Raw genomic sequence first — 15,626 nt, forward strand, 5'->3', positions numbered from 1 at the left:
TTGTGAGTGGGTAAACATGAATGCCAATATATTCAATTTTACAAAATGCAATATGTTAATTGTGACAAATGTAAACATTTATTTGTTAAATATATGCTCTTAATTAGTTGTTGGTGGCAGATGCAAGCCGTATGTTTGGTCTTAAACAATTAATTTAGAACACGCAGACAACTGCACCTGTAATTGAAACACATCAGACACAGCACAGACAGAAGATATATAATGTAATCAATACAACAACAGATATAAAGATGACACTTTTTTTTTTTTTTACTTTTTTGTAAACATGTTTAACTTGTAAATGGTATTATTTGTGCTGCTTTTTGTTGTCCTTGTTAATCAGTGTGTAACGCTAACGTTAATCCAATAATGAAGCAAGCAGTTATTTTTCTCTTGAGCATCCCCTCAGTGAACCCTCCAAATCCTCACAAAAAAATTACAAGCATCTGCACTATGCATTGGTGGATTGCAAGTTGCAACCTTACTGTAAATACAGCATCAAAATGCAAAAAGAAGAGACCGCAACTAGAGACACAGATGGGTTGGCCGCATAAGCAAGACTGATTTAAGCAGGTTCCATTGTAACTAGGGATTAACATTTAATCAATGTGGATTAATATAGCTGAATCACAATTGATACTACTTGATATTATTAATTGTGTTGTATTTTGTAGGGGGTAAATACACTTTTAAATTTCCCACTGAAATGCATCTACCTAATGTGGAACTTTAACATGGACTTGTGGAAAATGTTTAATGGTCAATATTTATATGTCAGATTACTGTGTTAATTGCACAGCGCTAATTATAACTAAACATGAATATAATTGGTAAAGTGTTTTTGATATATTTTTGCATTCTTGATCATTTGGTTTCAGATCCGATTCGATTCCGAGTACCAATCCAATACATTGGCAATGTTATCATATATTATGGAGCTGAAAATGTTTTTTAGCAAGTAACTAAAGTATCTGTAAACACATTTCCCTAAAGGTTGTTTCATAAAATGTACAATTTGCTAATATTGTGTGAATCCCGTTAAATAAAACTTGTACAGAAAATTACTAGCCAGTTTCACTTTAATGTTATAGAAAAATAGGGGAAAAACAACAAAATAAATGTACTTTATTTTTTCTCTTCGCCATAAACAGGTTTCATGTGCTAGCATCTAAATTGGACAATTTGAAACATGAACTGTAAACAAGACTCTAGCCTCAAAAGTGCAATTCGTAAATAAGAAAGGAATTGCAAGTGAAAGAGTACTTATACTGCAACATGTTTAAATACTGCTATTTCATTAAATCTATTGTTTCTTCAAGTGCAAAATAATAACAGTGTTCGTAAGCCATTTTCTCAGACCTTTATGTTATTCACGCAGTAACACTGCTTTCTTGGTGTGGTGGCGAGTCCAGGTGTCAATCTTTGTCGACAAAAAATGCGATGGCCTCTATTACAGAATCTTCAGAGCGACAGATAGTACGACTATGCAAGCCGCTAATGATTTATTGCATACTTATGATACAGCCTGGATTGTCACCATTTTAAACACTCCTGGATGGTGTTTCTGGCTTTCATATCTGATCAAATATTGATTCAGCCAGTTATCTTAAATCATCTGCTGCAGTTCTGCTGCCTCTGGAACAATTTGGTTTTGTACATACTTTTGTACTGCATATTTACACAAGTCATACATGATAAAAGGGCCACCAGATAGGCAGCTTTGTTATGTGAAGGTAATGCTTTGAATCTCACTAAATTGTCATGTTCACACACACACACAACACATTTCTATAAACTCCAGGGACATGTGGTCAGAGGAGACAGGTGAGGCAGAGCCTCATTTGTTATGTTAAGACATTTAAAAACTAATAACGTAAAATAACAATTATTATTTGTTAATTAAATATTGGTATAAATCTAATCTCTGTATGATTACGATCACTTATAACATTTTCTTAACAAAAAATTACTACATTTGCACATTTCCTGATCAAATACAGGGCACAATTCTGAGAGAAAGAGGCTGCTGGGCTTCTGAGGCTTGAACTAGTAACCCCTGATTTCCACAGTACCTGTCACCGCTGTGGTGCATAATCGGCGCAGACCAGTAGCGCCATCTGCCGTCCGGCAATTCCCGCCGCCGTTCTGTTGCGGCTCTGCTGTGCAATGAAATACGGATGTTTACGAGATTTTGAGAATTCATGTGATACAGTAAGCACAGAAGTCAACACAGCAGAATGTCTCGAGCTTTGCCGTCCAATAATACCCACAGGCTATTTGCCGTCCATCAATACCCACAGTGATGGCATTGACTTGACTTGACTCGTGAAAAAGACAAGTTTGCCTTGCAGGATGACAACTATATTTTTTTGTAGCAGGCAACCACACAACTGTAACATAAAACCTGGCAAGCGTTGTAAACACACACAACTCCCACGAACCAAAGCCCCTGCTTCCACAGCCCCCGTATCAGCTGGCATTTGACACAGGACCCCATATGCGTTGGTATGGTATGGTATGGTATGGTATATGTGCACATTCTGTAGCTGCCTTGGATATGCTTGTACAGTATAATACTATATAATTTTGGAACTCCAGAATCAGCATTTGGGTCAACAAGTTCAAATTTCATCTGAAAACTTTTGACAAGTTGACTTCATGTCCATCCTAGACCATTAGGACATGTTAAAGTGGAAAATACAAACCATATTAAGGACAGAATACTTTGTTTTAAAAGTAAGGGGGACCAAACGTCTCTTCGTGCCTTTCTCACCATTTCCGGGCCCTAAATGGCTGTCAAAGCGTGCCAACTTGTCGGATTACCTCCTCAGTCTTCTTGTGTCCAGGTGAGATGAATGATTTATGACCTACGATAAACTTCTAGGGAGCAAAGAAGCGAGAAAGCAGCAGACCACTCTATGATGTAACCATAGGGACACACGGTAGTGATCACAGCGCTGCTATAAATAGTGTGTCTGTGTTAGCGCTTATAATAACAATATCAGTAATACTTGGTTGATATTAAAGTCATGAAATGTAAATGGAGTATTGTTGGCGGTTTTCGAAAGGTTATTTATTGTATTTTTTGGGTAAAATAGAGGACCTCCCATTGGCTCCACTGTGAGCAGACTTTTATTTACGTTCATTTAGTATTTAGAATGCATTAGAAAAAAAATCCATCCGTCGTCATGTCTTTCATAAGGATTGTGAACTATAGGCAACATTCCAAAAAAATTGCAGTTTCCCTTTAACTTACTGTGTTGGTTTTAAATGATGGGTTGAAAAAGTTGTCTGAAATGGTATCTATATATTGATTCTAGGCACTTTATTAATTATGTAATTCTCATGCTCATTGACTAACAGTACTGAAAACATCCATTAGATGGTGGCACATTTGTAATGATTAGCAGCTTGAAGACTTCTATGGAAATACAAGAACTGAGACTCAGATTTTCCTTGCCCGGACGCGGGTCACCGGGGCCCCCCTCTGGAGCCAGGCCCGGAGTTGGGGCACCACGGCGAGCGCCTGGTGGCTCGGCCTGTCCCTGTGGGGACAGCCCGAAGAGGCAACGTGGGTCCCCCCTCCAATGGGTTCACCACCCATAGCAGGGGCCATAGAGGTCGGGTGGAATGTAAGCTGGGCGGAAGCCGAAGGCATGGCACTTGGCGGTCCGATTCTCGGCTACATAAGCTAGCTCTTGGGACGTGGAATGTCTCCTCGCTAGGGGTGAAGGAGCCTGAGCTTGTTCGCGAGGTGGAGAAGTTCCGGCTGAATATAGTTGGACTCACCGCGACGTACAGCAAGGGCTCTGGAACCAGTTCTCTCGAGAGAGGGGCTGGACTCTCTTCCACACAGGCGTTGCACGCAGTGAGAGGCGACGGCCTGTGGTAGCAATTCTTGTTGCCCCCCGGCTCAAAGCCTGCATGTTAGAGTTCAACCTGGTGGACGAGAGGGTAGCTTCCCTCTGTCTTCGGGTGGGGGGACGGGTCCTGACTGTTGTTTGTGCTTACGCACCAAACAGCAGTTCAGAGTATCCACCCTTTTTGGACACACTCGAGGGAGTACTGGAAAGTGCTCCCCCGGGTGATTCCCTTGTCGTACTGGGGAACTTCAACGCTCATGTTGGCAACAACAGTGAAACCTGGAGAGGCGTGATCGGGAAGAATGGCCACCCAGATCGGAACCGGAGTGGTGTTTTGTTATATGAACTTTTGTGCTTGTCACAGATTGTCCATAACGAACACCATGTTCAAACATAAGGGTGTCCATATGTGCACTTGGCACCAGGACACCCTAGGCCGCAGTTCCATGATCGACTTTGTAGTTGTGTCATCGGATTTGCGGCCTAATGTTTTGGAAGAGAGGGGCGGAGCTTTTTTACCAAACACCACCTGGTGGTGAGTTGGCTGCGATGGTGGGGGAGGCTGCCGGACAGAACTTGCAGGCCCAAACGTATTGTGAGGGTCTGCTGGGAACGTCTAGCAGAGTCTCCTGTCAGAGAGAGTTTCAATTCCCACCTCCGGAAGAATTTTGAACATGTCACGAGGGAGGTGCTGGACATTGAGTCCGAGTGGACCATGTTCCGCACCTCTATTGTCGAGGCGGCTTATTGGAGCTGTGGCCGCCTGTCATGGCGGTAATCCTTGAACCCGGTGAAGGATGCCGTCAAGCTGAAGAAAGAGTCCTATCGGGTTCTTTTGGCTCATAGGACTCCGGAGGCAGAGGACAGGTACCGACGGGCCAAGCGGTGTGTGGCTTCAGCTGTCGCGGAGGCAAAAACTCGGACATGGGAGGAGTTTGGAGAAGCCATGGAAAACGACTTCCGAACAGCTTCGAAGCGATTCTGGACCACCATCCGCCGCCTCAGGAAGGGGAAGCAGTGCACTGTCAACACAGTGTATGGTGAGGATGGTGTTCTGCTGACCTCGACTGTGGATGTTGTGGATCGGTGGAGAGAATACTTCGAAGACCTCCTTAATCCCACCAACACGTCTTCCTATGAGGAAGCAGTTCCTGGGGAATCTGTGGTGGGCTCTCCTATTTCTGGGGATGAGGTTGCTGAGGTAGTTAAAAAGCTCCACGGTGGCAAGGCCCCGGGGGTGGATGAGATACGCCCGGAGTTCCTTAAGGCTATGGATGCTGTGGGGCTGTCTTGGTTGACAAGACTCTGCAGCATCGTGTGGACATCGGGGGAAGTAACTCTGGATTGGCGGACCAGGGTGGTGGCTCCTCTCTTTAAGAAGGGGTACCGGAGGATGTGTTCCAACTATCGTGGGATCACACTCCTCAGCCTTCCCGGTAAGTTTCATTCAGGTGTACTGGAGAGGAGGCTACGCCGGATAGTCGAACCTCGGATTCAGGAGGAACAGTGCGGTTTTTGTCCTGGTCGTGGAACTGTGGACCAGCTCTATACTCTCGGCAGGGTCCTTGAGGGTGCATGGGAGTTTGCCCAACCAGTCTACATGTGCTTTGTAGACTTGGAGAAGGCATTCGACCGTGTCCCTCGGGAAGTCCTGTGGAGAGTGCTCAGAGAGTATGGGGTATCGGACTGTCTGAATGTGGCGGTACGCTCCCTGTGTGATCAGTGTCAGTGCTTGGCCCGCATTGCCGGCAGTAAGTCGGACACGTTTCCAGTGAGGGTTGGACTCCGCCAAGGCTGCACTTTGTCACCGTTTCTGTTAATTTCTTTTATGGACATAATTTCTAGGCGCAGTCAGGGCGTTAAGAGAATCCGGTTTGGTGGCTCCAGGATTAGGTCTCTGGTTTTTGCAGATGATGTGGTCCTGATGGCTTCATCTGGCCAGGATCTTCAGCTCTAACTGGATCGGTTCGCAGCCGAGCGTGAAGCGACTGGGATGAGAATCAGCACCTCCAAGTCCGAGTCCATGGTTCTCGCCCGGAAAAGGTTGGAGTGCCATCTCCAGGTTGGGGAGGAGACTCTGCCCCATGTAGAGGAGTTCAAGTACCTGTTGTTCACGAGTGAGGGAAGAGTGGATCATGAGATCGACAGGCGGATCGGTGCGGCGTCTTCAGTAATGCCGATGCTGTATCGATCCGTTGTGGTGAAGAAGAAGCTGAGCCGGAAGGCAAAGCTCTCAATTTACCGGTCGATCTACGTTCCCATCCTCACCTATGGTCATGAGCTTTGGATTATGACTGAAAGGACAAGATCACGGGTACAAGCGACCGAAATGAAATTTCTCCGCCGGGTGGTGGGGCTCTCCCTTAGAGATAGGGTGAGAAGCTCTGCCATCCGGGAGGAGCTCAAAATAAAGCCGCTAGTCCTCCACATCGAGAGGAGCCAGATGAGGTGGTTCGGGCATCTGGTCAGGATGCCAACCAAACGTCTCCCTAGGGAGGTTTAGGGCATGTCCGACCGGTAAGAGGCCACGGGGAAGACCCAGGACACGTTGGGAAGACTATGTCTCCCGGCTGGCCTTGGAAAGCCTCGGGAAGAGCTGGATGAAGTGGCTGGGGAGAGGGAAGTCTGGGCTTCCCTGTTTAGGCTGCTGCCCCCGCGACCAGACCTCGGATAAGCTGAAGAAGATGGATGGATGTATCCATTAAACCATATCCAATTGTATTTACAATCCGCAAAGTACTTGAAAATACAGTATAAAATTTCTCAAAATGGCAAAAATTCAGTCAGCCATTTTGAATTGTCCGCTCTGAACGCCTTCTGTAATTTCCGTAGATTCTACGTCACCTGAGTAACTGTTCTGCACTCTGACCATGTTATCAGATCAGTCATACAGGAAATAGACGAAAAAACTGGCGCTTTTCGTGTCGTCCTCACCAGTTCAAGGTCTTGAAATGGCTGTCAAAGTGTCCCAACTTGTCGGATTATAGTCTCAGCCATCTACATTTCAGGTGAGAGGCATGATTTATGATCTACAATAAACTTACAGGGAGCAGGGAAACGAGAAAATAGCAGCTCACTCGACGATGTAAACATAGGCACACGAGCTTGTGATAATGCCGCCGCTATAAAAAGTGTGTTTGCTTTAGCGCTTATAATAACAATACCCCAAATACTTGGTTAATATTCAAGTCACGAAATGTAAATGGAGTATTGTTGGTGCTTTTTGAATGGTTATTTATGGGAAGTTATGGGCTGAATAATGGACCTCCCTTTTTCGCTGCTGTAAGTGGGCTTTTAATTATGTTTATTTAATATTTAGAATACATTGAAAAACAAATCAGTCCCTCATCTTGTCTTTCATAATAATTGTGAACGATAGGCAAAATTAAACAAAAAGTGTAGTTGCCCTTTAATGCTACAACACTGAATGTCCAATTCAGATTATTTTTGGTCAAAACTGATCTTTTCATGTACACATTACACATTCACATTACAAAAATAAAGTGTCCAGACTCAAATGAGAGTGCAAACCGACCCGAATACAGACATGACGTCATGACGTTACATGTCCTGCAGTGTTTATGGAAGTAAATTTGGAAGTAGACAGGCTTCAATTCTAGTCGTCTCAGTACTGGCACATTTGTGGCAACTTCAAGGATTCTTTGAAATCAAAGTCATGTTCTGAATCGCAGAGAAGATTATGAAAGAAGTATTGGGGACATCTGCCTCGATGTCTGCTCTGAAGAGTGTGTTGAAGCACTGTACAGCCCAAGTGTGGGGCTGTCTTAAAATATTACTTATGAACCTTCAATGATAGTATGCATATGACATAGTTAAAATAAAATACATTTTCTATATAAGTGGTGAAATAAATTACTGAATATTACTGTTAGCGTTGATCAAATTGTTGAACATTTGTTAGGGATGATGAAAATCAAATGAAGATCAATTGCAATTACCAAGCCAGGTGGATGAGAGCCAAGAATCAGTGAGGAGTATTTTATGTTTTCATGTCTTGATGATTCATACATTAATATCCGACCAAAGGCTCTGTCACTTTGGGTTTATTTCCACACAAAGTTCTTCAACATCAGAGAATTGTTGTCAATACGCCAGCATGCAGTCTGATTAACGTTGTGAGAAGGTGCAGATAGGGTCAAGCTTCCAATATTTCACATCTTACTGAAAAAAACATTGCTTTGCTTCAAGGCCTCCCAACAGTTCTTATGACTAAGACGGTTGGATGTCGTATTTCTAGTGAATATAGTGATCATGTCATACATGATGCTGTCATTGTGTTTTGTTCCTTCTGTTCCCCATACCACCACACGTCCACTATGTGGACATCTCACTCAGCGACAGCCAGCCTCTGTTTGTGCAAACTCAAGCGTGACTTTTCTGTATGTTTGTGTGTCTGCTTGCCGACCCCTACGTGCCTAACTCAGGCTTCTGCGTATTGTCCAGGAAATGAGTGGAATAGCAGAATTAAATGTTATTTAAACAGCTCCATGACAAACTTCTGTGTATTTGTCCAACTCTCTATTCACATTGTCAATCATGTTCTCAGTGGATACACTGCAGACAACATAATTGGAGGAGAATGGGAAAGCTCCATTGGCTGTAAAGTACAATGACTGTGTTGACATACAATTTGGTCAGTGTTATAATATTTAAAATGTTGCCCGTTAATTGTCAATTTTATGTTTTACGATCCTATATTTACAGTTTTTAGTGCATTCCATACAATTTGATACAATGACATGGACGAATGAGAATATTTATAGACTATTTTTATACTGTTTTCATTTTATTTTTTTGCTTAAATTGTTTCCAATCTTTAATAAAGAAAATGTATTTAGAAAATAATTTGTTGGTCACTCTGATACATATGTATCGACACCAAATAACTGACCAATAATTTCCAGAAGCTAAAACAAGTCCAACTAATAAATGCCTTGTATTGATAAGACGTGTAATGGAGGAGACATTTCCGCAAAGAGGGTATCGAGGTTTGCTTCACGGCCGTACCAAATGACTCCTTTGGTAAAGGGGCGTTCACACATTGCCTGTTAAGATGGTGGTATAGCGTAGCGCTTTTATTTTGAAGACGGAAAACTGTGTAATTGGTTTGAGAAAGTGTCTTGACATGTTCTCATGCCGGATCTTTGTGACTGTAAAAAAAATAAAATAAAAAAAATAAAAAATAAAAATAATAATAATAAACATATATATATATATATATATATATATATATATATATATATATATATATATACGTATGTGTATGCATGTGCATATATGTATGTATACCCCACCTTCCGCCCGAATGCAGCTGAGATAGGCTCCAGCACCCTCCGCAACCCCGAAACGGACAAGCGGTAGAACATGGATGGATGGATGGATGGATATATATATATATATATATATATATATATATATATATATATATATATATATATATATATATATATACCGTATATTATCAAATAAACGCCCTTGTGCAAATAACCGCCCATGTCCTACTAGCCGCCCGGGGTCTGACCCCATTTTGTGAAATAAACGCCTCTTCCTAATAAACGCCTATGTCCAAATAGCCGCCCATGGGCTGTTATTTGCATAATTTAGATTAAAATCATATTGACTTCATTAAACCCAATTTATAAGCTAAAAGGAAAAGCAAAGGTGCAATAATTCTGGTCATTACGGTAACAGCAGACGTTACGTGGGGATTCTGGGTAATCAACATATTGCAATGGGTGACCGCATATAGCGTAACACACACTCAACGACAACAACAAACCCACGAGGAAAAGTTTCAACATGGCAAGCAACAGCAGCAGTGAGTTGAATGAACAGGATACCGGTACACCACAACTGATGGACGGGAATACTTTAAGGGGGAAGAAGAACAGAAAGTTTGACTTGAAGTTCAAGCTAGCGGTTGTGAAGTATGCGGAGCAGAATTCTGGTTTGGCAGCGGCCGGGCAGTTTAACGTTGACCCAAAACGTGTTCGAGAATGGAAACAAAAAAAGGGAGAACTACAATCTCAGTCGGCAATCGATGGAAAACGGGCTCGCTTATCTGGTGGAGGTAGGAAGAAAGTGAGCGACGAGCTTGATGCTAATTTGTGTCAGTGGATACATCACGTTCGTGGACTGAACCACCGTGTGTCCCGCAAAATGATCCGCATTAAGGCAAAGGACAGTGACAGTATTATTGTTCTGTTTTGATGGTGGGTTTTATACTTGAGTACTTGGTACCATAATTTTATTTTTCCCGGCAGGCTGCTTTATTTAAAAAGTTTATTTATTTTTAGTATTTGTATTCTATTTGACAATTGTTGCACTACTGTCATGTTGAGGCCTTGTTGATCTCTTGTCTTTTGATAGTCTTGTTTTTTTGTTTGTATGTTTACATTAGCTTTTACATTTAAAGTTTTTAGTACGAAAAAAAATACTGGACACTAACCATTGTAACCAAATAATGGCCTGGTGCAGGCTGGTGCAAAAATAAATAAAAGCCTTGTGCAAATAACCGCCCATGTCCTAATAGCCGCCCGGGGTCTGACCCCATTTTGTGAAATAAACGCCCGGGCTACTATTTGGTAATATACGGTATATATATATATATATATATACTACCGTTCAAAAGTTTGGGGTCACATTGAAATGTCCTTATTTTTGAAGGAAAAGCACTGTACTTTTCAATGAAGATAACTTTAAACTAGTCTTAACTTTAAAGAAATACACTCTATACATTGCTAATAGGGTAAATGACTATTCTAGCTGCAAATGTCTGGTTTTTGGTGCAATATCTACATAGGAGTATAGAGGCCTATTTCCAGCAACTATCACTCCAGTGTTCTAATGGTACAATGTGTTTGCTCATTGGCTCAGAAGGCTAATTGATGATTAGAAAACCCTTGTGCAATCATGTTCACACATCTGAAAACAGTTTAGCTCGTTACAGAAGCTACAAAACTGACCTTCCTTTGAGCAGATTGAGTTTCTGGAGCATCACATTTGTGGGGTCAATTAAACGCTCAAAATGGCCAGAAAAAGAAAACTTTCATCTGAAACTCGACAGTCTATTCTTGTTCTTAGAAATGAAGACTATTCCATGCGAGAAATTGCTAAGAAATTGAAGATTTCCTACAACGGTGTGTACTACTCCCTTCAGAGGACAGCACAAACAGGCTCTAACCAGAGTAGAAAAAGAAGTGGGAGGCCGCGTTGCACAACTGAGCAAGAAGATAAGTACATTAGAGTCTCTAGTTTGAGAAACAGACGCCTCACAGGTCCCCAACTGGCATCTTCATTAAATAGTACCAGCAAAACACCAGTGTCAACATCTACAGTGAAGAGGCGGCTGCGGGATTCTGGGCTTCATGGCAGAGTGGCAAAGAAAAAGCCATATCTGAGACTGGCCAATAAAAGAAAAAGATTAAGATGGGCAAAAGAACACAGACATTGGACAGAGGAAGACTGGAAAAAAGTGTTGTGGACGGATGAATCCAAGTTTGAGGTGTTTGGATCACAAAGAAGAACGTTTGTGAGACGCAGAACAACTGAAAAGATGCTGGAAGAATGCCTGATGCCATCTGTTAAGCATGGTGGAGGTAATGTGATGGTCTGGGGTTACTTTGGTGCTGGTAAGGTGGGAGATTTGTACAGGGTAAAAGGGATTCTGAATAAGGAAGGCTATCACTCCATTTTGCAACGCCATGCCATACCCAGTGGACAGCGCTTGATTGGAGCCAATTTCATCCTACAACAGGACAGTGACCCAAAACACACCTCCAAATTGTGCAAGAACTATTTAGAGAAGAAGCAGGCAACTGGTATTCTATCGGTAATGGAGTGGCCAGCGCAGTCACCAGATCTGAACCCCATTGAGCTGTTGTGGGAGCAGCTTGACCGTATGGTACGCAAGAAGTGCCCATCCAACCAATCCAACTTGTGGGAGCTGCTTCTAGAAGCGTGGGGTGCAATTTCTCCAGATTACCTCAACAAATTAACAGCTAGAATGCCAAAGGTCTGCAATGCTGTAATTGCTGCAAATGGAGGATTCCTTGACGAAAGCAAAGTTTGATGTAAAAAAAATCGTATTTCAAATACAAATCATTATTTCTAACCTTGTCAATGTCTTGACTCTATTTTCTATTCATTTCACAACGTATGGTGGTGAATAAGTGTGACTTTTCATGGAAAACACAAAATTGTTTGGGTGACCCCAAACTTTTGAACGGTAGGTATATATATATATATATATATATATATGGTTGACGACTTTCTGACGCGGTTGCGGATGAAATAAATTGCCTATCCGCGCATCTCTAGTGTATATATATATGTATATATGTGTATATATATATGTATATATATATATATATATATATATATATATATATATATATATATACATACATACATACATATATATATTGTACATATATATATATACACACATATATATACATATATATATATATACATATATATATACATATATATACACATATATATATACATATATATACATATATATATACATATATACATATATATATACACATATATACATATATATATACACTAGAGATGCGCGGATAGGCAATTTATTTCATCCGCAACCGCGTCAGAAAGTCGTCAACCATCCGCCATCCACCCGATGTAACGTTTGATCAGAACTGCACCCGCCCGCCATCCGCCCGTTGTTATATATCTAATATTAATAAAAAAAAAAAAAAAAGGGTGAAAACTACGCGAATTGCACCTTGTGCAGACAAGATTTTTCGATCGGACACGGAGGAATTAGCGATGTAAAAGACCACGTTGGGACAAAAAAACACAAGTCTAATGCCGTTGCTAGCGATACAAGTGGAAAACTTTCAACGTTTTTCGTCGCCCAAACAGATTCTTTGGATGTGATAAATGCCGAAGTTTTATTTACGGAGACAATAATTGAGCATGGACTTCCAATCGCACTGGCTGATCACATGGGACAGTTAATAATGTAATGCAAACTTTAAAAATCATTACGCGGTGATCGCGATCCCAAAAATAAACTTTTCGTGCATGATAATGTCCAGAAAAATTCGCTTTATATTACTATAGAGTCCTTTTAACGAATGAGTTTGATGGTTTATCACAAACCTTAAATGAAAGAAGTCCTTTGTTCTCCTGCACGTGCATGCGCAATCCTGTCGGCTGTATTTCACAGCACGACATACTGTTAAAAGTGTTTATACTATTTATACTTTCAATTAACAAATTGAAGTCTTGTGAAAGGTTGACAGGATAACTGGCATTAACTGTCAAAATAATTTCAAACTATTGAAGTTAGCTTACAGAATAAACATGTCAATCAACCCATATGATTTTTGCTGTAATATTTTTGTTTTGAAAAGTCACTGTGACTGATAGAAAAGTGATGGTTTTAGCAACATTTTAACCTGTCTGAATGCTAATAATCATTTTGCGTCGGGGGGCGAAGCCCTGAACCCTCCACCAGGACTTTGTCCTGGACCTACCGGGGCCTGCGGCCCTTGGACCCTGGCTACTAGGTTTTTCTGATTTAAAAGTTGGCAGGTATGGTGAGGTTATAAAGCTTTTGCCTGTTAAAGAAAGGAGACTGATCCAATGCAGCACGCTGTCACGACCCAGACGCACACCAGTGCGCAATCATATGGGAGCCGCGCAGAGCGCACCTCCAAGCGCGTCTCGCTGCCGGCTACGGACAGGTATGGGCCCACGCTCCAGCGCCATCCATTTTCAGGGCTAGTTGATTCGGCAGGTGGGTTGTTACACACTCCTTAGCGGGTTCCGACTTCCATTGCCACCGTCCTGCTCTCTATATCAACCAGGGTGAGCCCCACCCCTTTCGTGAGCGCACTGCGCGCGGAGTGACCCCTGTTACGCGCCCCCGGCAACAGGGGTGGCAAGCAGGTAAGCTGCGCGGGCGGAGCGCGCGGAGTGACCCATGTTACGAGCCCCCGGCCACAGGGGTGGCGGGCAGGTAAGCTGCTTACCTGCTGCGCGTGACGCCGGCCGCGGCGAAAGCGGACGAGGCGGGGTGTCGGTGCGGTGGGCGCGGTAGTGACCCTGGACGTGCGTCGGGCCCTTCTCGCGGATCGCCTCAGCTACGGCTCCCGGTGGGGCCCTCTCGGGGGAAGGGGCCTCGGTGCCGGACCCCGGCGAGGCGTCCCTTCTCCGCTCCGTAAAAGTGTCCATCTCTTTTCTTTTTTTTTCTTCTGTTGTGGCATATGCAGCAGGTGTCTGCTCGTTTTTCGTATGTGGGTAACAACATTTAACTATGTATATATATTTCCGAATTGGTTAAACTGCCACCCGCAAAAAAAAAAAAAATAAAAAATAAAAAATAAAAAAAAAGAAATCTAATTAATCCGCCCGACCCGACCCGCGAGCGGATAAATTCTTATTTTTTTTAATTTCATCCGCCCGATCCGCGGATAATCCGCGGACTCCGCGGTTGTGTCCGCAAACCGCGCATCTCTAATATACACATATATACATATACATATATATATATATATATACATACTGTATATATATATACATATATACATATACATATATATATATATATATATATACATATATACATATATATATATATATATATATATATATATATATATACACACATGTATATATACACACATATACATACATATATATATATACACATTTATACATACACATACATACATACATACATACATATACATATGTATATACAGATATATACAGTATATACAGTATATACATATATCCATCCATCCATCCATTTTCTACCACTTATTCCCTTCGGGGTCGCGGGGGGTGCTGGAGCCTATCTCAGCTACAATCGGGCGGAAGACGGGGTACACCCTGGACAAGTCGCCACCTCATCGCAGAGCCAACACAGATAGACAGACAACATTCACACACTAGGGCCAATTTAGTGTTGCCAATCGACCTATCCCCAGGTGCATGTCTTTGGAGGTGGGAGGAAGCCGGAGTACCCGGAGGGAACCCACGCAGTCACAGGGAGAACATGCAAACTCCACACAGAAAGATCCCGAGGCCGGGATTGAACTCACGACTACTCAGGACCTTTGTATTGTGAGGCAGACGCACTAACCCCTCTTCCACCGTGCTGCCCCTATATATACATATACAGTGTATATATATATATATATATATACAGTATATATATATATATATATATATATATATATATATATATATATATATATATATATATATACACTGTATATACGGATGGGTGAATGCATATATATATATATATATATATATATATATATATATATATATATATATATATATATATATATATATATATATATATATACATATATATATATATACATATATATATATATATATATATACACACATATACATATATATATATACATATATATACACATAAATAAATATATACATACATACACACATTATATATATATATATATATATATATATATATATATATATATATATATATATATATATATATATATTATGTATATATATTATTTATAAAGTAAAACACATGCTGAATAAGAAATGTCTGCATATGTTATATTATTCTTTTATTTTTCCATATTTAACATATTGTGTTGAAGTTTGGGGAAATGTTTATAGAACAAACATAGACCCAATAATTAAACTCCAAAAAAGGGTCATTAGAATAATACACAAAGCGTGCTACCAAGAACATACCAATCCATTATT

At 41.3% G+C, this 15,626-nt stretch overlaps 1 protein-coding gene across 3 annotated transcripts in view; it reads right to left on the minus strand.

Annotated features, from left to right (window-relative positions):
• Positions 1–15,626, minus strand: part of adgra1b (adhesion G protein-coupled receptor A1b) — a 522,173-nt gene that overhangs the window by 466,980 nt on the left and 39,567 nt on the right. Inside the window, exon 1 of one of the 3 annotated variants that reach the window (XM_061962594.1) lies at positions 2,073–2,133. The exons of the other annotated variants lie outside the window; for them this stretch is intronic. Within the exon in view, the coding sequence (XP_061818578.1) occupies positions 2,073–2,092 (20 nt within the window). The 5' untranslated portion in view covers positions 2,093–2,133. Of the gene's footprint in view, positions 1–2,072; positions 2,134–15,626 lie in introns of those variants that run through there. 3 annotated transcript variants of the gene reach the window in all.

Source organism: Nerophis lumbriciformis, linkage group LG02 (assembly GCF_033978685.3).
Source record: "Nerophis lumbriciformis linkage group LG02, RoL_Nlum_v2.1, whole genome shotgun sequence".
In the NCBI taxonomy this organism is placed as follows: Eukaryota; Metazoa; Chordata; class Actinopteri; order Syngnathiformes; family Syngnathidae; genus Nerophis; species Nerophis lumbriciformis.